The following is a 24,977-nucleotide window of genomic DNA, read 5'->3' on the forward strand; positions in this document are numbered from 1 at the left end:
ATTCTTACATGTTGGTTATGAAATGTATATTGAAATAATTTACTTTTACAAATCATTAGTGATATAAGTTTTGAGTGAAAATGCTTGGATCAGCATAATATTATATGGTACTTCAAATACATGTTTTGATAAAAAAAACAATAGTGTAATAAAATAAAACTGCGTTTTATTGTAATCAATGTTGACAATTTTAAATTCCAAAATTATTGATCAATAAAATAGTTTACACCAACAAATATAACTTTTATTTTTATAACAATCGTTCATAATATAAACCGTAGCAGGTGGCGTTTTGAAGTTCTGTCTACTCATACAGAAAAATGGAAAACTTGTTTTTTTTGTAAACAATTTATTACTCATGTTGTTTGGCAACTCGAAGCGTGGTCGTCCGTCGTAGGTACTTTTGTTCGGCGTCGCGTCGTCGTCCGCGTCGGCTTGATATAAAACATTCTTGATTTCATTGACACGCGCTATGATTTGCGCGCGGAATTTCTTGTGTTGTGAATTTATTTTTGTATGCTATGCATTTTAATTGAATCAAATTGCAATATTTCTCTAGTATGCATTTGAGACTATATTGTAATAATTGATCGTGGGTAGGTACCTATAGTAATTAATTATTCTAATAACGCAATTATATTTTCGGTGGGATTCAAAACAAAAAATTGGCCCGTGATTTTTATGAAATTTCACCACATTGCAAATTATATATTATACAATTACAATTACAATTATTATAAATCGGTAAACTATCAAAGTAATTACAAACTTGCAAAATATGCTTTTCCGAATTTTCAGACAGACACACAATTTTATTAGTTTGTTTTAGCAAAGTAGGTACCTATACCTATACGCTTACGTCGCGCGTCGCGTCGTCGAAAACGGTGCGCCCAGAAACAAACATACCTAATTCAGTTACAATCCTTTTTTTGTTCCGTAATTTATTGTATTTATTCTAATACGATTTTTTTTATTCGTCGGCCAGTTCTACTAGGTATAAAAAGATAAAATTGAAATATAATTATTGTAGCGACAGCCATATTATGTTACTATGTTTTCGTAAATATGTTTTTCACCTTCCTGGTTATTTTCACATAATCTTATCTTCTTATATATAAAAATGAATCGCAAAATGTGTTGGTAAGCGCATAACTCGAGAACGGCTGAACCGATTTCGATCATTCTTTTTTTATTATATTCCTTGAAGTACGAGGATGGTTTTTATGTAGAGAAAACGTAAATATTATGTACCACGGGCGAAGCCGGGGCGGACCGCTAGTATATATATATAAATGAATCGCAAAATGTGTTGGTAAGCGCATAACTCGAGAACGGCTGAACCGATTTCGATAATTCTTTTTTTATTATATTCCTTGAAGTACGAGGATGGTTCTTATGTAGAGAAAACGTAAACATGTACCACGGGCGAAGCCGGGGCGGACCGCTAGTCTTATATATAAAAATGAATCGCAAAATGTGTTGGTAAGCGCATAACTCGAGAACGGCTGAACCGATTTCGATAATTCTTTTTTTATTATATCCCTTGAAGTACGAGGATGGTTCTTATAGCTAGAGAGCTAGTTAGTTTAGTTTTAGTGCAGTGGCAGTGTAAATGTTGTTGTTGAGGTTATGTAAATTTAACACTTTAGTTAACTACCAAGATATAAAGAAATGAGGATAGGACACAATAACTATTGGTTGAGGTATTTATAAACTCATAATATACTTTTAAAAAAATCACGTTTTAATAAATTTCTAGAATTAAATTAGAACAGCTGATTCAAAATAGCCTAAAAAATCTTAATAATAATAATTACGCTTCACAGCAAGAAGAAATGTACCATATGTACCCGCACAAAGTCGATATTGTGTTGCCTACCGTTCGACTCAATGGCTAGGGTTGTAACTACCTTTAATAATTATTACCAAACTAATAAACCGAGTGATGCGAAATAACCATAATTCTTTTAGAGTTTGATAAAATGATCAGGCAGGTATTTTCTTTAATCCTCTGAATTCTCGGTTACTAAATTGTATCGTTGAAATTATTCTTAATCGCGTAAATTTAATAAATAATCATATGGAAAACACTTTTCATTTGTTTTTTTACTTTCACGCCCAACTACTATACAATAATTACGTTGTTTCGGTATTTTGACGAGAAAACGCAGGAAACATCCGTTGTATCATTTTAGATAGATTGTATATTTTGTATCTGTAGAATTGAAATCAAAGCTATGTATATGTTGTCTCCATTCTTTTCTTATCGGATTGTTGATCCCAATGCGAATGCGTCACTTAAATTTTATAAAAGACAATTAAGAACATCAAAAATAAAGTGATACGTAAATATTTCACAGTGCAATATATTATGTAATTAATAATAATTATATATTTATGAAAAAATAATTACATCAGATTTAATAATAGCAATTGTTTTGAATGTACATAATATGAATAAATGATTACATCATAATAGTAATAATCACAATTGTTTTATTTCCCATTTGTTGCAACCCTAGCATATTTTCATGTAGCAGCAGAAGTACCTACACTGGCGGCGCGGCGGCATCGTGCGACATCAAAGGCATTGCCTTACTAGGTAAGTTTATAATGACTCATTTCTTTTATTATATAATTTACGTTTTACTTTTACAGAATCCGATTCAATGGATTATGAAGACGAGTCACACAACGCCATACGATAGTGATGATGAATGAACATTTCAATAAATGCATGCGTGTTTTTTTATGTTGTTTTGTAATTGTTAATTGTTTCTTAAATAAAGAAATAAACTAAATATTTAAATGATGATTTGTTATTTGCAACACAACTTTATATTTGAGATTCTTTACAAATGTATATTTAGTTTTGTATCATCAAATTTATAAATTTTATTCCATAGTTTTCAAAATTAAATGTAAATGACCATAAAAACATTAATAAAGTAAATCATTGATGTAAGGTCAGGGAACGTAATACATATATACATCTGACCATGTAGAAGCTAATAGTCTTGTTGACTGCTGAAGTCTGTAGTTGTCTGCTGAAGTCTGTACGCAATGAAAATGTCTGCCGTTTCGAAAATAAGTTTTTAAGACCCTAATAAATAAAATATATGAATGGCAGATCTGGTCAAATACTTTCAAAATTGTATTTTTTTCAGCACTTTCATAAGTGTCTGCCAGAATGTTATCCGCGTGATAATGGTCTGCCATTGTTATTTTCCGATAGAAATAATAATCTATTTTCAAATATCAAAATGGCAGACGTGGTCAAATGGTTTCAAAGTTCGCCAAAAATTTCCACCTGTCTTACCTAAGCGCGCGCCCCGTCCACCACTCTGGGCTTAGTGACTCCTCATCTCATGTATAGTAGGTATAGGGGAATCAACACACAAAAATCCAGGTCTGGTCAAATACATACAGGTAGCTTTGCGCTAGCTCTCTAGCTATTACTTCTTATGGAGAGAAAACGTAAACATGTACCACGGGCGAAGCCGGGGCGGACCGCTAGTAAATAATAAAATAATAAATAGTGTATTAGATTTGTTATTGTATCTTGTATACCTACGAATAATTATTCTTACGTCTTGTTGGGAAATGTTCAAATACCTACCTATTGAAATAATTTACTGTTACAAATCATTAGTGTTATTAGTTTTGAGTGAATAGGCATGGATCAGAAATTCAGAATATAATATGCTACTAACTACTCAAATACATACATGTTTACACAACAAACACCACTGACCTCTATAACTATAAGTTATAGAGGTCAGTGACCGTCAGTGACAAACACTATGGATACCTACGCTCGCGAATGCAAATTCGGTGATTTACTAATTATTGATACCTAGTCATTGAATTCGTTTTGAAATAGCCTGTACTTTGTAATTTTTAGTGTTATAGACATTTATAAAATGTGGTGCTCATTTTTTTGTAATAAATCATCCCGAACGCTATTGTATTTTCGTTGTTTTATTTCAAGTGAACACCTATACAATTTTGTCACGAGCCGCCTCTGGCCTCTGGGTGAAATAAACAAGTCAAATGATTTTTGTTCTAATTGTATTTTGGTAGTAGTTTGTTTAGAATTTACATTACCATTGTTTAATTTTTATTTTGTATTTGCAGTAAAATAAAAAGATGAAAAACTTCATTAGGTATATTGTACGACACCTCACTCTGAATCGCGCTAGCGAAATTTTTTCGTTACAGAGCACATATACAACTTTCGGACAATCTTCATTGAGGCCGGCCGGCAAATCGAGTATGTCGAGAAACTTCACTTATTCGATGGAGGTATTCTACCTTCCTTCCTCCACAGTTGTGGGACCCCGACGTGCATTGAACACGCAGCTTTCTGATACTAGTAGCTAATATCAAAACCACAGATATGTCTGTGATCAAAACCATAATAATATTTTTACCTATTATTTTACTAAAAGTCGAGTGCATCGAAATCGTAAATATGTTTTTCACCTTCCTGGTTTTTTTTCCATAGTAAATAGTGTTTTTGATTTGTTGTTGTATGAATAATTATTCTTACTTGTTGGTTATGAAATGTATTTTGAAATAATTTACTTTTACAAATCATTAGTGATATTAGTTTTGAGTGAAAATGCTTGGATCAGCATAATATCATATTTGCTACTTCAAATACATGTTTTGATAAAAAAAAAACAATAGTGTAATGTAGGTAATAAAATAAAACTGCGTTTTATTGTAGGTAATCAATTTTGACATTATTTATTTCCCAAAATTACAATAAAATAGTTTACGCCAACAAATATAACTTTTATTTTTATAACAATCCTACTTCCTACTAATGCGAAAGTTCATACATGTTTCAAAAGAAAAACTTTTACTTTTACTATTATTTCAATTTATCCGGTTTAATTAAGACTTAATATTGATACATATGATCATTATAAATACAAATAGGAATTAACAATATAACGAATACGTGGCACAACTAAAATTTTACCGATACCACCCGTGGTCATTCTCCTTTGTGGGTCATTTGTAACAGGATGGCGGTTCTACAGCGAAAAAAGAAAAATGATGGTCAGAACGCTGATACCGGATACCTTAAGATACTGTAATATAAAATATTACTAGATTAGATAAAATATTATAGGTAGTATCTTCACCGTGTGTGACGCGCTTTACATTCACGCCATCTAGAGTTAAATCTTTATCATTTTTGTATACGTCTGTGTGTGTAAACGACCCTGTATGCAATGACAGATGTTAAAACGCATAATTTTACCGAATTGGGTGGATTTTAAGGCAATGATATAACATATTTCAATAAAATATAATATTCAGTAACCGCCATGACTATTCCTAGGTTTGATGACTATTCCAATTACGCAAAAACTCAAATAAACTAGAAATGTAGAATTCAGCGCCATCTAGCGGGATATTGGCTGGGAACAGATCGTTGCAATCACCTTAAACAAAACTGTGACTGTGAAGCTACCAATGCACCTATTATAGTTAGGTTTATTGTAAATTTATCCTACAAATATTATAAATGCGAAAGTTTGTGTGGATGTGTGTGTGTTTCTTACTCTTTCACGCAAATTCTACTGAACCGATTAATGAAATTTAGCACACATATAGAGGGTAACTTGGATTAACATATAGGATAGGTTTTATCCCGGAAATCCCTCGGGAACGGGAACTATGCGGGTTTTCCTTTGAAAACTCGGGCGAAGCCGCGGGCGGAAATCTAGTAATTTGATATAATTATTTGTAAATAAGTTTTATGGACAAAGTGAACATTACAAATATCGATAAACATTAAACATATAAATTGACAATATAAAAGCTTGGAAACAAAAGCACAGAATACATAATAGTAGCTAAACGCTACAGAACGGACACTCTCCGCCTCCCGCCAAAATTAAACTTACCTCACCCCCGCGCGATCAGACATAAAATGGGCCATATTTTTCTGCAAGGACGATACGCAACGAAGATTGACAACATTAATCAAATTGACTTAAAGTAATTTTATTATTTTGGATTTGTGATTATCGTTTTTCGTAGAAAATGGTTAGATATTGTGCTGTTTACAGATGTATTTCATCAGAAAAACGCGAATTAATTTTTTACGCTAGTCACAAATGTGCCAACCATAAAGCGTTAACACACACATTTGCAGTCTCTACAGTGTGACTGTCAAAACGATCATTTTGTATGGAGTGTCCGGGGTGTGACAAAAGTAACAGTACGTAAATTTAAACTTTGCAGTCTCCTTCATTTGTAACTAGATGGCGCTGTACCAAAACCATTATTGAAGTGAAACTTCTTTATTCGCGTTGAAGTTGTTCAAGTCCCGTTATGTCAATACCGTCGCGTCATGGAGTAAGGCGACGATTTTGGAATATATTTGAATCTTGCCAAAGAAGTTTCACTTGTGACACGTGTGCTCGGCACACACGCTCTTTTTATCCGTGGTTGTGTATTGTAAACAATGGTCGTTTAAATGATATCATTATCGCCCATATAAATTCATTTCTCGTGTCCGATTGCGGACATTATATGTGATTTCCACATATTCACCTTGTTTGTTACTTCCTTACTTGCGTTTATGTTGATTTAATTCGAAAAGTAAACAGTCATTACTGTTCATTGATAAAAAAAAGACGGGTTGCACTCCGGGAGTGCCAGCAGAAGTGAAAACTTGATATTAGCGTTCAGCATGTTTGATATTTTGGAATGGTATCCGTCTTACGCATGGAATATAAGGGCTAAAAAAAATCCGTCTTACGCTTTTTCGATCAGGCCACGTGTCCTGACGCGAGTTTAAGATTTTATACCCAACGCCGCTAAAGAAGTTTTCACTTCAAAAAAAAAACGGGTTGCACGCCGGGAGTGCCGGCAGAAGTGAAAACTTGATTATTAACGTTGAGCATGTTTGATATTTTGGAATGGTGTCCGTCTTACGCTTTTATACCCATTACAGAAAAAGTGCTCAACGCCGCTGAAGAAGTTTTCACTTCAAAAATATGCATGTTTTAGAAATAGAGGAGATCACACCAAATAGTTTAATTTTTCTTTGATATGATAAGAGTCTTTATTGTAAAAAATAAAAATTAGGTATATTTTAGACGTCTTATACTTAAACTTTAAATTGAATTGGCTCGGTAAGTATATCTATGCGATTTTTTTACTTGTTTCAATTACCTATTTTCTTACTTTACTGGATTTAAAACTTTTCTCCTTTTCATTTAGGAGCCTAGGTGCATTGGAAGTTGATTGTATCACTTACTAGCTGTTTATCTTCTTTGGCTGATACTGATTAAAATTAGCGAGGAAATAATTACAAAATATTAATAGAGAAAACATAATAACAAGACCGATTTTATCTCAGAGTTAAGATAACTTAAATAATAATAATTGGAGATATAGGTACTTAAAAATAAATAACCCAAAATTATTGTTTGTTTATTTGTGAAAATAATGAAAATGTTAATTGTAAAGCATTCGTAATACTTCTTTCTACTTTATTATATTGTACCAAGAACAGTCATGACACTTTAATAAATTCATAGTATCTTGCTTCGCCAAATAAACAAAAGCAGTTGCTACAGTTTAAAATAAATTATACACAAGAATAACAACAGTTACATTAATTAGTTATTACTCAACACACAGTTACTTTGTCTTTGAAGACACGTCGAGAATTTAAAGTAGAAATTTCAGCGGAACCGTGACATTTTATTTTGAATACATTTTCCTGTTATTTCAACCTTAGTCTAATGTAACCATAATGTAATTACAGACTGCATTTCCATTCTTTCAAACACAATTTATTTAAAGAGACTTTTTGACTGAGTTATTTAAAATAAATTTAACATAAGGTACTTTTTTTACTGAATTACAGTTTCAGTATAATGTTTTTGTTGTGTTCCGTCCTTTGAATGAAATACTTAGGTACATAATTTTTATTATAAGCGTATTATAATATGTATCAATGCATAGAAAATAAACGACTTAAAAAGGGCTTATTATACCGCCTTGCAATTTTCCAAAAGCAAATTTGAAAGCAACACTATTTCATCATATTATTATTTCTTAAACTCACGTAAATCTGAGTGGTCAGTTAGTAACAAATAGAGCTTTAGGAAAATTCCCTATTACCACCTGCACTAGTCAGGTACGTAATGTAATCACGGAAAACCAATTGTTTACGATATTACCTATTTAAACAACATTTACATTCAGGGTTCATAATTCATTGTCTCATAACTAAATTACTGCTAGCATTAAAATACAAAGGAATTGTTTAATGCCTGTTGTATTTGTATAGCATTTTCAGGTTTCGGTAAAGTTATGGGTTATCTGCTTTTGTTAAGCTATTGCATAGCTTCTATCGCGGGCCTTGAGCGCGGGGACCGAATCCAGAAATTCCGTAACGAAAAAACCTCACGCTCCCCACTCCGACGGACACGGAGGTGTGGCTCGAAGGCATGCTATGCAATAGCTTTACCGTGGTAGTCCCCGAGTGCCACACGTCTTTTTTTATTTTTTTAGGTTTGGCTTAAAGAGACAAATATTTTATATCCACATTCGAAACCATAAATGATGATTTACACTTGATTTTCTATATAAATTTTTCGTGAATTCTAAAAATATATTTCTAACATCCTTCCAAAAGACAAGCGAGTGATATAATAGTAATAGACAACGCGAATAAAGCCGCAGACCAATTACTAGTAACTTTTATTATTAACTTATAAGATCAAAGCTACAACCTACAGCACAGGGCTACAGATTATTCCAGGAACGGGCAGAATTTCCATGTGATAAGTATGTACTATGTAGGTAGTAATTGTAGTTACGTTTATTACATGCAATATGCCGTATGAAACTGAATATATCTCTTTAATCGATATTATATTAGCGGCATTATTTTTCATTACATATTGTATACTTGTTATATTATCTTCAAGGTCTTTTATTTACACACATATTATAATATTGTTTATTTAATCTCTAGTATCCAATTGCTAATCTTTTTTAAACTGCTATCCTTTTAGAACATTTAAGTTAGATAAATTAGGTCTTAAGAAAATGTAATTTAGTTGGTTCTCTTTATTTGAGACGATTAGCCACGCTTGGCCTGGAATTAAAATTAAAGGGAGCTGTATTAAGTTGGCAATGTTGAAAAAGCTGTCGCCGTAGTATTTAATTATTATTTCTTACAATCTTCTCGGAAATCAATTTACTTTAGGAACGGACTTTGTCAAGACGACAAACATTTTTCATAAACAGAAACAAATTTAGACTCGATATCAGATTCGAAATGATTCAAGCACATTAATGCGAATCAGAATAATTAAAATATGGTTTATTTATTGTACATACATTGTAACATTCAAACTACCTAACTGTACAACAATATAAAGTATCTAGTATATATTTTTTTATAGTTTATGACTTATGAGCCGTTCATCCTAACTCTTTCCAATTGGAACTGAGACGACAACAAAAAAAATGTAGCCTATCACTCAGGAATAATGTATTATAATCTTCTTATATATAAAATTCTCGTGTCACAATGTTAGTCTGCATACTCCTCCGAAACGGGTGGACCGATTCTCATGAAATTTTCTGTGCATATCGGGTAAGTCTGAGAATCGGCCAACATCTATTTTTCATATGTACCACGGGCGAAGCCGGGGCGGACCGCTAGTAATGTACCTATAAAAAGAAGAACGTATTCAATCCCACTCAATAGCTTTATGTATATTAGTGAAGAAGTGATACATAATAAGTTCACTGTTAAGTAACTGCAAGAAGATGGCACAATCGATTAGTAGTCTACACCTGTATGACCTTGAACGACCGCGAATACTAAACTGGAAGTTTTGGAACACCATGTGAATTACAAGGTCACAGCCATATTACGCAAATGTCAGATTTATTCAAAGAATGTTACAATTGCTAGTCGCGACAAGAATAGAACACAATCTCGACTGGAATTAAGTTAAGTAGGTACTAGGTACATCTTGCACTTCGAAATTGTGATACTAATGAATATACTTTGAGATTATGATATTTTTGAACATACTCTATATGACTGATATCCGACTCTAGGCTATGTAAAATTTTATCCCAACCCAAGATTACGTTTTAAATTCAAATTGGTAGCACTAATGAGTCGTATGTCTCCTTGGCTAAAGGGCAGACGTATAGGTTTCTCTGACTCTTATCATAGTACCACAAAATTTAATTTCATATGTAAAATGCGTCTGTCTTTTAGCCAACAACTTCATCTATAATAAAAATTAACAAACCATTTCTGAATTATTTCAAAAAGGCTTAAACGTAGACCCAAATGCATGCTGTGACGACCATTGTCACGTCATAGATATATGGGACTGGCCAAAATTACATAATTGTTATACGATATTAGTCATGTATCTTGCCATAATCACATTTGTCGCTTCGCTGTCATATTATTAATTAGTTGAATGTAGATACTAATTTTGCAGAATTGTATTATCGGATAACTAGGCGATTGAACGATATTACAATATACGATTTCAATTAGTTTAGGAGTTTTGGTTAATATTTTTTCTTCATTCGGCAATAAATTATTAAGTACTTCTTAAGAGGGGTTAGGGCTTAGGCGGTCAGCGAAAATTCAGATTTCGTAGCTATTCGCGCCTGAGGTGAGGGGTGAGGGGGTCCGCGTTTAGTATGGAATCAACGTGCTCGAAACTGAAAATCGTAAGCGCCATTCACATTTTTATCAAAAAGTGAATGAAAATATTAAGTATTTTCTAAATCTAAAACAGTCACGAAATCGAGAAGGTTGTGAGCATTTATATGATATTTTAGAGGTAACTTCAGGATTTTTTTTATCGAGCAAAATTTTTGCAATCGTGTTTTGGAAACATTCATCCCATCACACATACGTTCTGTAACACATATTAGAAATTTCAGTGCGAAAAAACTTCAATATTTTCAATTATAGCTCTTAGATAACAGTCTATTTTGCCGTTTTCACCTACTAAGGGCCCTTAAGATTGTATGTTCTTATTATTTTATTCTCATTCTAGAATCTAGATTTCAATCAAACACATATTATATTGTTCCCTTTAGTTGTTATAATGAAAAAGTCTTTTGTCTAGATAGGAAACAATCTAATAATATTTTCAACATTTTTATCTGCTTTACAATCAATCATAATATAGAGAATAGAATTTGATGAATTCCAGGGTTTTAAGTGAATTTGTTATTATAATATTATATTGAATTTTAATTTGACCGTTGATAACCAAATACCTACCAGTTCGTATTAAAAAATAAGCCTAAAACCTGTATATAGAGATAAATTAGCTATTTAGCTTAAATTAAAAAAAAAACAATCTATAAGTAAATATTCAAATTTAAGTAGTAAAATATAAAAATAGTCATGATAAAACCATAATATTGTAATACCACAGACTAATAATAATATACTACGTATACAATCCTACTGTGTAAAACTATACAGTCATCTTCTAAAAAAAAATATTGTGAAATGTATATATATTTCATTTTAAATAACCATTAATTGTTATACAAATAATAAATAGTAGTGTCATATTAGTAAAATTTTGAGTCATTGTAATTAATTACCTTGTAAGGTAAACTGTCAGATAAATGTATCTATATTACTGACAACATTTAAAACCTTGCCAACTAATTGTTACTATTAAATTATTATATTATAAGTAACATGGAAAATAGTTCTGCATTATCAATACGATGATATTTAATTTACGAATGCTTTAATTTTTTCTTGTTCTTGTTATTTTTAACTTATTCAATGAATTAATTCGTATTGAGTTTTGTTTTAGCGACAGTAAAAGCTTCTTCTATCTGTCTATTTAAAGGAATTTCTTGAAATTTGCCAAACGATTTAGTTATGAAAACATAATTTTTTCCTATGTAATAAGGAATCTATAAAAATTGCTCACGATTTTTTAACAACGTAAAATTATCGAATACCGAAATCTCTCATTCACAGCAGAATATCGTTACCGTATCGTAAGTCGTGACTACTAAACGGTCCACTATCAAATACGAATCTTAGCATTTTGTATGTGCAGCCGTGTTGATATGCAAAACGCGTACACTGTCGTCATTGTTCCCGACTAAACGTTCTAGAATGTACGCTACGTAAATTACGCGCAAGTATGGACGTTTGGAAACTTTAGTAGTTGGAATAAACTATTGGTTTTGATGTACTATTATTATATTGTGTGTGTTGTGTTGTGTACTATTATATATAAGACTTGGGATACACGAGAGAAGTGATAAAAAAATCTGGCTGAGTTATTGTGAGGACTAAGCCTAAAATCTATTCAAGTCATTTTCCCCACCTAATGAAGAAGAATGTCTTAAACATGGTCTTTAAATCCCAATCTATATTTTTTCATTGTTCTTATGTATTTGAGTATTATAAGTAATATATTATTTCGATTCTTGTCAATACAAACAAATATCGAACCACACATATTACATAGGTAATTTGAGTAAAGCTTCTAGTATGTAAACACCCTAAATTCATTTCAATTAGTAAGCTGATTTCCTGTACCTAATTGTTAAGTGGACAATGACCTATTCAAATTTATAGCTACATCAGCTTTCTGTGTACAAAGTCGTACGAGACTTGTATAAAAACACGAATTCTGGCTTAATATAATTACTGGTCCATTTTAATTTATTGTGAAATTTTCTGCCTTTAGTAGCATAAAAATAAAAGAAATTCTGGAAAATTTTATACAATTTGAAAATATTAATAGTTTAAACTTGTTTTAAATCAATTGATGCCCGTGACTTCGCCACTTTATTTCTAACTAGCTTTGCCACGCAGTTTCACCCGCATTGCTCCGCTCCTGTTGGTCTTAGCGTGATGATATATATTATAGCCTTCGTCGATAAATGGGCTATCTAACACCGAAAGAATTTTTCAAATTGGACCAGTTGTTCCTGAGATTAGCGCGTTCAAACAAACAAACCAACTCTTCAGCTTTATAATATTAGTATAGATTAACTTAATGATCTAAGTTAAGTACCAACAGTGCAGTGCAGCAAAATACCAACTTAGCGCCTTGGACTCGATTGAAAAACGAGCGATAAGGCTTATCGGGAATGAGGCCCTCACCACCTCGAAATTACACAGCTTGGAACATCGTCGAAAAGTGGCTAGTTTGGCAGTCTTCTACAGGATCTATCATGGTGAATGTGCTGAAGAACTGCACAACCTGATACCTGCTTCTCCTTTTTACCACCGGTCGAGTCGACGCGGTGCTGGTCTCTACCCTTATGTCATCGACATTCCACGTTACGCTTCTTCCTTTCTCGTGCGTACCAGTAGGGAATAAAACAATCTTCCGGCCTGCGTGTTTCCTGATAATTATAATCTGGACTTATTCAAAAGAAAAGTGATTAGGCATCTATTAGGTCAGCATGCTCCATCCTAGACCATGCTTATCGCTTTCCATCAGGCGAAGCGATGGTCAAATGCTTGCCTAATCTTGAATAAAAAAAAAAAAAGTATAGATTAATATTTTATGAGGAACCGGTGACCGGTACCGACTATTTCAAAAATAGCCTAAATTTTGCTCTGCTTATTACAATCCTGTATAAATAGAAGTTTCATTTAAATTAAACGAGTTCGAAGATCGTTAATATGGGAAGATTTTTTGTTATTTTATGTTGATGTAAGAATATATAATAACTATAGATATCTATGATAATTATATATATGTAGATACAGAGAATACCAATTATTCTCTACGCACTATATTTAATCTCAAGTCAACAAGTCTGTGGGCTCAATTATACTAAATTGTGTTTTTTTTTAAACAACCTTCATTTGTTTTGGCGTTAGAACAATTACGCATCTATGGAAAAATACGAGATTTGGTATTATAAAAAGACAAAAAATGTGCGAACCTCATAAATATAGCAATTTACAATTATCAACGGCATCTCAAACATTGTACACATCATTCATTTAAAAATATCAATACCTAATGGAAATTCTCATGGTATAAAAAGCCCCCAATTTTTTTTTCAAATTAATTTATTTTTTACTTGAACAACGTACATAAGAGTAGTGAGTGTCAAGTTTTTAACTGCACGGGAAAAACACAGGTCTCTCAGAGCTTCAGGCATTGCAATTCGGACTTCTAGTATTCTAGTAATCTAGCTCTTAAGGATAGGACTTTATAGAAAATGTTTGAAATGACCTTTGAATTCATGATTTAGAAAATTTAATACTATATATTTCTTGTTTTTAAACTTTTAAACTAACCCCTATAATAAAGACTGCAGTAGTTTTTCTAATAATGTAGTTGTTGTACCTAATATAACAGTGTACATGTATTTTATTTATTTATGGAAAATACTTAATAATGTCAAACTGTTATGTTATTGTTTTAAGACGCGATTTTTTCCCTACTTAACTTTCGTTCAATTTTTCCAGTCATAAATCACGCTTTAAGTCCGTTATAAATTCAACTATCGAATATAAATTATTTATTCATACACGCCCATAAAAGGATAATTTAAAATGTTACAAAACTGGTTTTTAAAAATTTTGAGGTGAATTAACTCTAGCGCGTCATTTTTATGTTAATATTTAATTGTTATTCATATATTTATAGCTAATGAATTTGTGTCCGATTTTTTTTTTGCATATCGTGACCACGGTCCACACTGATGTTTGAATAATTGTTTTATAGATCAATCTATTATACTAATATTATATAGCTGAAGAGTTGGTTTGTTTGGATGAATCTCAATTGCGATTAATTTATAAAATATAGGTTCCTCCTATTAACACAAGTTATCTACCCTTATTACTGATAGATTTTGCCATTATAAGACAAATACATAAAAATATATACATTTTCAATTAAATTTTAAATTAAAGATTAAAAACTGATTTATAACTAGTATATAATAATTAAAAAAAAAACAAATACTATTTACAAATAACGTTTCACCAGTTAAAATTTAAATAATTTATGACGTTCTGGTTTTTGTTAAAATGGTTCTTTTTACGCACAAAAATAAAAAATATAATCTTTCTGGTAATTAAAATATCCTATGCGCAACCAAAAATAAGGAAAATGATAGATATAATATCCTAAATAATAGATATTATCATCAAAAAACCCTACAACAGCTATTTGTGACGCTCGTGGATATTTAATTGATTAATAACAACATGCTAAAATCTCAATGTATGCAAATAGCACTTCTTTGTTAAAAAGTGTCAGCTTACTCGTCATCATATTTTGTGATGACGTCACAAGTATTACGGGATTATGTAATACATACTGATGGACGATTTGCGGATTCAATCCCTTTATTAAACTGTAAATAATTATTTTAATATTTTCGTGTTAGTACTTTTTTTATGTACCTAACTACTTAGTTTAATCCTTAGTCCCTGTATGCTTGAATATATTTTGGTATATATTCTATATCTTCCACTATAATATCATTTATAGGTACATTACTTTAATATGACATCTTTTAGCTTTCTATAAAAAAATATAACATTGATATTTAATCGATCGATAACGTGACTTTTATGAATTAAAGCAAGTAATTTAACCTACATTTAGCTGCTTATATTATTAAACTTTACCAAAAGACATTACCAAAATACTGTCCTCCACATGCTTGAGAAGAATTTTGGAATTCTTCGGTCATATTGCAAGAAAGAGGGGAGACAACCTGGAGAAAGTCCTTCTAACTGGCAGGGTAGAAGGAAAAAGGCCCCGAGGCCGCAGCCCAATGCGCTGGTCAGACCAAATTAAAACGACCGTAGAAACTAGCGTACCTGAAGCTATCCACATCGCAGAAGATCGAGGCAAATGGCGTAAAATAGCTAGGAAATCACAACTCCAAAATGATCACGACCCTCAGCAGTGAGGATTTCGACTTAAGGAGGATTATTAAACTTATGACACAACTTAAAAACCTTCAGTTTTATTACGAAACATTTACAATTATTATACTTATAAGATTGAACAATACAAGGCCATTAGAATCAATTGATATCCGCAAATTCGGAAGAAATCACATAACATCACTACATAGTATAAAACAAAGTCGCTTCCTCTGTCCCTATGTCCCTTTGTATGCTTAAATCTTTAAAACTACGCAACGGATTTTGATGTGTTTTTTTAATAGATAGAGTGTTTCAAGAAGAAGGTTTTGGTAAATAATTTTTAAGGTTTTAGACAAAGCGGGCGAAGCCGCGGGCGGTAAGCTAGTAAAATATATAACATGCATCAAATACCCCAGACATAGTATTATTGATGTGCAGACAAATTCTATCACAAACAAAAGCTTATAAATATTAACACCCTGCTTAAGATGCATAGACGATGCTTTATTCGTGCATTGCAAATCAATTCAATAGTTATCGATTGGCGCGTAAAGTTTATTCAAGAAATCGTCATATTGAAACTTTTCCTGCTCTATTTATGTTATCTTTGACTTCAAACTCAAACTCAGTTCTGAACCTTTAATTTAATACAACGTTGTTAAAAGATTGGTAGTAGGTAGAAAATTCAAATGAATCTTTCCTCTTTAAAAAGTAAAGGTTGAAGTTCATATGCAATAAACTACTATGGATAATTAATCTTTAAAAATTATAGATTTATTATCTTTGCAAGATTATAGATCGTTGTTTTTTTAATGACTAAAAACTTAGGTTTATAATTATTTGCAATTATAATATAGGTTTCTATTATTTATAAAATCTATTTTCTTTAGTCTCTGCACAACACTCTTTTATAATTTAACACAAGAAAATACTGCTCTTATTTTATTTTTTCTATCTGGCTGTAAAACAGTGTCTACCACCTTTAAGTACTTTATCTTACATTACTATACATTTTTATTACGACACCGTTCGGTTCTTTAAACTTTTATATTTATAAGACGTTAGTTCAATATCAAGAGACAAACAACGATACAAACCTTAGTTATAGAAACCGGTTGCACATAGTATGTACTACAGTTTCATCATAATAACAGTGTACGAGCTCAGAATATAGACAGCTACTACCTAGTGCTTTCAATAATCCTATCGATAAATATATTAAATTAAATAGTATCTACAACCGAAGTCCTAAATTTGATCGACTCTATCTATGACTCTCCCTGCACAGTGCACGTAATTCGATGAAACAAATACTCGACAAATCTATATATTATACATAAATAATGATATTATTACTGCATTACGTGAACGCAACATTAAATACGTATAAGAAGGCCTACTGTGTAATAATTTATACACCAGTACTTATAAAAGTTTACAATAAACGATCGTAGAAAAACAAGTACGGTAATTATTTCCAAGTTCATTTATCATTTATTGATGAGAGTGTACTACCCCCATTACTTAAATGCTTTCAAAAATACGGATGTAGAAGTTACTGTTATTTTTTAATGTATTGTCTTATCTGAAGTAGTGAAATGTTTGCAGTTATATATAATTTAGTTTACAAAGGTTTTGCATAGACTTATAACCAATTTGATTAGTAGTATTTATGTAGACTTAAATACAGTCACCACAACAATGTAAGAAACTAAAATATCATAATAAAACTAATAATTTTGCAGATAAACAAGGAATTACAATAAACTCTATGTAATATAACTATTTATGGCAACATGTATTTGCATTGGGTATTAATTAAGTCTTTAAATGGGAAAAACAAACATGTTGAATTGTACTTTTTATGCAGTTTGGTTCGTTTAAACTGTTTAGAATTTTAGCTCTATGTTCTTCGATATAGTGATAGGACCTTATTATGCAATAGCTATGCTCCTGGATTTCACTTAGATACACCCAAAATCACGCACAAAAACTTTAATACGATTAAAACAAACTTAACTTAATTTTTGAAATAAAAGCAGCTTTAATGTTTGTCGGGGTATATAAATTTTACTTTACCTAGTGTATTTAACTGTGAAACAGAGAGACAGACTTTGGCATTTATAATTTAACAGGACGTTGTGTATATTTTTTTATGAGAACATAATATTATAGTATGTATACTCTTAAGTTTTTTTTTTTAACAAAAGAACCTCGTCTGAAGATGTTCTTTATGGTCTTGTTCAAAACCAAAAACTTGTTTTCTATCAAACACATATTTACCTGTTTCGTCTTGGGCAATATCGTTTTAATTATAAAATTTTGTATCCATTCGAAAAGTAATAGAATAAACGGTCATATCTTTACCTCAAAATTACATTCAATTGGAGATTCATATAAACATCTGGAGCCCACCAGCATCAAAATCAGGTATGTTTATCTAATATTGTAATCGTTTATAATAGTAATCAATAAACCTTATAATTTTATGTAATAAAGGAGTGGTGTAGCCGAGCATTTGCTGTTGTCAAGCGGAAAAACATAATATTTCAAAAATGTATTCAAATGACTAACACAATACTTATTATATCCGTTATTAACATAACATTTATTCGTGTTAACAAACTTGATTATATGCTTTGGAAGTTTTACAATATGTGTCACTTTATTTTTATACTAGCTGTGCCCTGCGGTTTTACCCGTATTGCTCTGCTCCTCTCAGTCCTAGGGTGATGATATATAGACTATAGCCTTCGTCGATAGATGGGCTATCTAACATCGAAATAATTGTTCAAATCGGACCAGTAGTTCCTGAGATTAGCGCGTTCAAACAGACAAACTCTTCCGCTTTATAATATTAGTATAGATTCAACTGTCAACTGTCAACAATGATGTAGGTGCTAATAAAAATTAAAACAGTATGATGAAAGGTAAAGGTCCAAATCGTACACTCGCTCGGACTTTCCAGATGAAACAGGATTTTGTTACTAATTTACCACCAATTCTAAAACCCCGTTTCCGTTTTCCGTTAGATAAAATAATTTTCAACAGGTCATATTATAATTTATACCTAATTAAATTCAATGTGTTTAGCAGTCATTAATCAGGTTTTGTATCAATATTCTTTCCAGGCACATATTATTATGGAATTACATACATAATAGTTACTGTTATCATTGAGATGGCTCTATGTGATTACCTTATACAAATCTAGCGTGTCATTCTTCCCATCTACCAAAAACATTTTCATTTTTTTTTATTGGTAATAGGGAAGCGCTTGACCACAATCTCGCCTGATGTTAAGCTGAGATGTGGTCTAAGATGGAACGCGCTTCCCTAGAAGGTACCTGTTCACTCTACGCTTGAACATTCACATTACATTTAACAGTACATTTTCATTTACAAGCAAAACAGTTCATATTTCCAGAATAGTTACGATAACCGAATTCTACCTTAACGCGAATGACTCATACAGTTTTGAAAGTGGAAACTCGACTCTATCCTGATGGAAACTGCAAAATTCTCGTAATTTCTACGTAAGTTTGGAGTCAGTGAATGCAACCGCAATCGTAATAGTGACTGGATTCTGTAAGTCATTGAACTGTTTGCAACAAAACTGGATTCAGACCATATATAGTGCCTAAATCGATTTTAGATATCTTCGGTTACGAAAGTGAACTTTCCAAGATTCGGTAGGTACTAAAAATGAAGTAGTTGTATAGAATTTGTAGAAATTCAATAGATTTGAATTCTTTTTGTTATTCTCCTTGATCGATATTAATTATAACGTAGATTACAAATGACCCAAAATTTTGTGTCAGTATCTCCCGGCGTTCTCTTATTTTTAAAAACCTGAATGTCGTTACATTTGTGGTTAAAAGAAATCTATTCTGTTTTATAAATGACTTCTTAGTTTCATAAATTTGAATTTAAGACTATTTCTATACGAGAACATTTATAACCCATGATATCGTGTTCTGAGTCATGGTAAATAAAAAAAACTTAAGATGGGGTCTTACCGTCGAATCATGAGATGTGTAAATAACTGTATGATTAATATATAGGTAGCACTTGTTACTATGAATTCACAAGTTAAATACGTCAAGCACTTTATCAAAGAAATCGCGAAGACTTAAACTTATTTGATGTGATTCATATGATTTTTTCGTTTTCTGTTCGATTCGAATAATTGTAAATTTAAAGCTTAAAAATACAAAGAATTTGTTTATAGATTCGATTCAAAAATAACTATAAAAAGGTTTTACGAAAAAAGACTTCCGTTTAGGATAGGTCAACAAGACATGAACCAAGTCAACTGTTTGAACCGGACTGTCTGCGCAATGCTAAAATATAAACGACTTATTTCTTACTTATATTTTCAACCTAAAATTATTTGATTATCTTAATGTAACAATAAAAAAATCAACGAAAAAGTAGAAATAGAGTTTTGTTTATTTATATAGTAAGTATTTAAATTATACTTCATCATTCAAACATTTTATTTTAATCTATAATAATTTAAATACCTACAAGATAAGTCATAAGACGACGAAGTTGTTTTTAGTTTTGCAGTTTACACATAATTCACGTTTTTAACTATTGCTTATAACGTTATTATTTTTGAAAATTTAATTAATAATAAAATTAATATTGTAACAGTCTAATGTCAAAGAACTCTCGAATAAAACTGCTAAGAAAAATATGAAAGGTACATCTAGAAAGATCTAGAGAGTTAAAATAAAAATGTTATTCGCAGGTGTGTAACCGGTCTTAGGTTTTTAACCTTTTTCCACACTTATACCTTTTGCTATTCGCACGCATCTGTTTATTATGAGATAACTATGTCTTTTTACTGCTGATTTGCTCAGCAATACAAATTTGAATAATTTACTGATTGTGCAAATATTTACTCTACTTCTGTTTATTTGACGTGCACAAATAGAATCTCTATACGAAAATATTATTAAGGTACTACAATATTTTAAACTTCAGATTTGTTATTAACAGAAAATTACTCCATAATAATCAGACTTTTCTATATAAAAACTAGAAAATTAATATACTTTACTAATCATTTAAATCTGGACAGTTATAGCAATACTGATACACTCTAGGTTTATGTTTCAACGTTGGTTTATTTACCTTTAGTTACAATTCTCAAGGCAAATTCACATTGAGTTAAATAAGAACATTGTTCATTATTTAACTGTATATGACAAGTGTTTATTTATGGAAATAAGAATAATATTTGACGAATCATCTGGTTCCAGTATACCACTACAACTATCTTAATAATATATATTATAAATCTCGTGTCACAATGTTTGTCCTCAATGGACTCCTAAACCACTTAACCGATTATAATAAAATTCGCACACCATGTGCAGTTCGATCCAACTTGAGAGATAGGATAGTTTTAACATGTAGGTACGACGGGCGAAGCCGGGGCGGACCGCTAGTTACATTATAATATTATATTAACCATAAACTTAGCAATCAATACCATATTATACAAAATATTAAAACAATTCCATGCATTTATCACATTGTCGATGACTAATTTTGTTTATTTGTAATTTATAACATACACAACATAATTATTAGCATCACTTGAAGGCTTCTCGGCTTAGTTTATCTTTCTGTCACGTTCCCTTTTGCAAGAATACTTTTTATGCATACGTCCGACGTCAAAACAGTTTGTATTGGCATTACGCCACGATTCGCTTTTCACAGCATAAAAATGTTTCAAGTCACAATAACTTATAATAATCAGGACTAGTCAAACAATTATTTATTACGCTATGTATAAAGAATTGAAATTGAAACCAAAAGGATAATAGGTAGATATTTTTTCTTAGTAGGTATAGTCTAGCTGACACAACAACAGTGAAGAAAGCGAAAATCGTAATAAGGAATCTATATGTGGTTAAATTCTGAAATTTTATTTTAAACTGAACATTTTTTAGTTCCAATAAAATGTCAAATCCATATAAAATATCAACAAGCTATTTTTTTTTTCATAAAATCGCTAAAATCAAAATAGTGGCCAGGAAAAATAGATATTTCAAACATTTACTATTTACTTAGTTTATTCTGTATTTGTATAAAACAAACACATTTATTGTAGGTATTTATTTTGCACGAGAGCGGTTAAATATTGGAAAATGATCAGTCAGATATCAGTAGATAGATCAGTAATATTACAATATATTTAAATTAATGGTAATTTTTATTTTGTCAAAAACATTTCATCGATATATAAGACATTTAAACCAGATGGTTTAAATTTTTATTAATACTAGATGATATTAATAAAGAAAGCATCTTACACCGTTAGATAGAGTCGATTTAAAGTTTGATATGAAGACATCTTCAAATAGGTTTAACGTTATCTATTAAAAATATTATCATTTCGTAATTAATTTGATCTAAATTCTCAATTTTTTGAGCATATTCAAAGACTAAAATAACTATAAATAATAGCTTCTCGTAATCACATGCACTTTTATAATGGAAGATACGAAAATATAGCATAGCTAACAGAATAAATAAGTCTTATATAAGTATATTTAAGATTTACTATAATATTTTTTAAGTTTTAATAAAGCAAACTACGGATATTGAATAAATTCGTATAAATTCCGAAGAACGATATTTAAAAGGAAGTAAGCAGCTCCAGTTAATTATTTTTGTCAGAGTGGAAGTATTTTCACTACAAAGTACCGGCTTTTACTTAATAAATACCGCGACAAGGATTTTTAATATAATATTAAATAATATTGTTTATTATAATAAGTTTCGACAACTATGTATTAATTAAAAATGCAAAAATCAAATAATTTTTTTTTTATGAATAGTCTCCTCTTTTGAATACACAAAGGCAAAATCTATCTCTAAATATTTATACTTCTATAGTATGTGCGAGATTTTGATGCTCATAAAAACCTATAATAAACGTCTATTTTGTAAAAAGTAACATCTATTTTAATATTGCATAAAAGATAACAGCGATATTCATAATTTTCCTTAAAAGAAGGTTGTATCAGAACCTTGTCATAATTAGAATCGTCCTAAAGGCTATCCATTGTCACAACTTCCGGTCTATTATAATTTCGATGAGGAATGACTTAATATTTATGATAATTTAGATAATAAATATCCATAAATACAAGTAATACTTGGATGTTTTATTTATAATTTGAGCATCGCCGTGGGTGTTACATTTTTTGAGAGGTTCATTTGTAATTCTTAAGATCTCACAAATCAAATTTTATTTTTACTTATAATTTATCTACGTTTTTGCAATAAACAAATGTTTTTGGCATTTAGAATATTAAAACAATCAAAGTATATAAATATCATCCTATCAGCAAAAATAATAATGAAGATTCATCGTGTTGAATTGATATTTAGATTAAATCCGGTCCATCAACATTTTAATATATTTTTATGTTTTATATCCAATTATTTTACTTTGATTTGTTTAAAAATTTTGATTGAATTGTTTGAAGAATTGTGTTGAATTACTCGATTTAACTTTATTTTTTACATTTGCCAATTGTGTTCATAAAAAAAACTTTGACACATAGACTTTGAAGAAAAATACCTTTCTGAAATCCCTATAAGATTTGTTCCTATTTTATGTAAATTATTCACATTAGTTTTACATATTATAATAAGCCCACAAATTGTCAATTAAAATATGTATCGGCTGTGGCCTATTTAAATTTTAATTGAAAATGTTTAATCACCATTTACATCCGTTAATTCAAATACTTTTAAAACTCATCTGTTTCAACAAATAAAGAGCACTTACTTTTCAAAGCCCATCGTTTGTTCGACAGCAACCCATCCAGGAACCGATAGCCCTGTTCCCTGCACAGTTTATCAGCCACATTGCTGACAGCACTCGTTAAAGACAGCAAATCGCTGGCCAGTACCACTGACGACGCGTAATCAGGAGACTCTCCCAGGGGACCCTTATCCGCGTCCGAATACACATTATAACCCTTATCCTTGTGGATTACTCGATCCGACTCATTGACCCTCTTGAATATTTTATCAACCAATTCCTTATCGATACCAAAAATTTGCGCGGTACGATATAATCGGCTGACATCCCTAGGATCAACATTCTTGGTATCACCTATAACTGTGGCTAGGCGTTTTAGTACCTGCTTATCGATATCTGTGTCATTGTTTTCCGCGACGATCGCACACGTAAATAAAAGGACTAGAATTATCTTGAGCATAATGCCTGCGTGCGCGCGCGCGGCTAAACACTGACTGAATAAACGCAGGATTCGATCAATGAAATATGTCGCCGATCAAGTATCTAATACTCGCTTGAATCGCTTCATTGTTTCACGCTATTTCCAACTAGAGTTGTCTATGAGAACCATAATAAGAATGCGGTAGGACAGCTTTCGAGGGAAATCCTTTGAAATATAATGCGTAGATAGTGTGCGTATGAAAAATATGTTTTCATCAACATGTTGATTATTCCGACGATATAACGTCAATATACTTTAATGATTTTTAAGTTTTAAAATGATGATATCATAAATTGAAATGTAACGTCAAACTTTTGAGGCGTAAACACATAGTACTAAGCATAAAATTCCCGATGATTGTATTGAAATTTCCAATGCACATAGAAAGAATAATCTTTATAGAAAAAAAGCCTCTATTTTACATACCAGTTTTTATTAATTAACTAAGCCAACTTACCTGGTTTCATCCATATTCAATCAGGATCAAGCCTAAAAAATCCTCTTTAAATTAATAATATAGAAATAATACATATTTTTATCTAGGACTTAAAAAAATCTTCGAACCTATAAAGTAATAACTTTGAAGTAAAACATAATTCTTTGTAACCACAACGAAAGATCTAATCTTTTATACTATAAAAGCTTAGAAGGGCATTAAACATCATATTAGAGTAATAAATAATAATATATAATATGTTAATAAATATTCAAAGCTTAGCTTATTAAATTTAAATTAATATTCAGAGACCGTCTATTATAATCGATGAACTTAATAGTTAATT

General features: G+C 31.0%; 1 protein-coding gene across 1 annotated transcript in view; it reads right to left on the bottom strand.

The window, feature by feature from the left end:
• The window catches only part of LOC149902533 (nose resistant to fluoxetine protein 6-like), a 36,550-nt gene extending 12,332 nt beyond the window's left edge, over positions 1 to 24,218 (bottom strand). Inside the window, exon 1 of the mRNA XM_090110504.1 lies at positions 23,739 to 24,218. Coding sequence (XP_089966630.1) covers positions 23,739 to 24,174 — 436 coding nt within the window. The 5' untranslated portion in view covers positions 24,175 to 24,218. The remainder of the gene's footprint in view (positions 1 to 23,738) is intronic.
• Positions 24,219 to 24,977: the final 759 nt, after the last annotated feature.

The sequence above is a fragment of the Colias eurytheme genome, chromosome 15 (genome assembly GCF_061535395.1).
Source record: "Colias eurytheme isolate Ceu_HAF_F1 chromosome 15, ilColEury1 Martin Lab GWU primary, whole genome shotgun sequence".
Classification (NCBI taxonomy): Eukaryota; Metazoa; Arthropoda; class Insecta; order Lepidoptera; family Pieridae; genus Colias; species Colias eurytheme.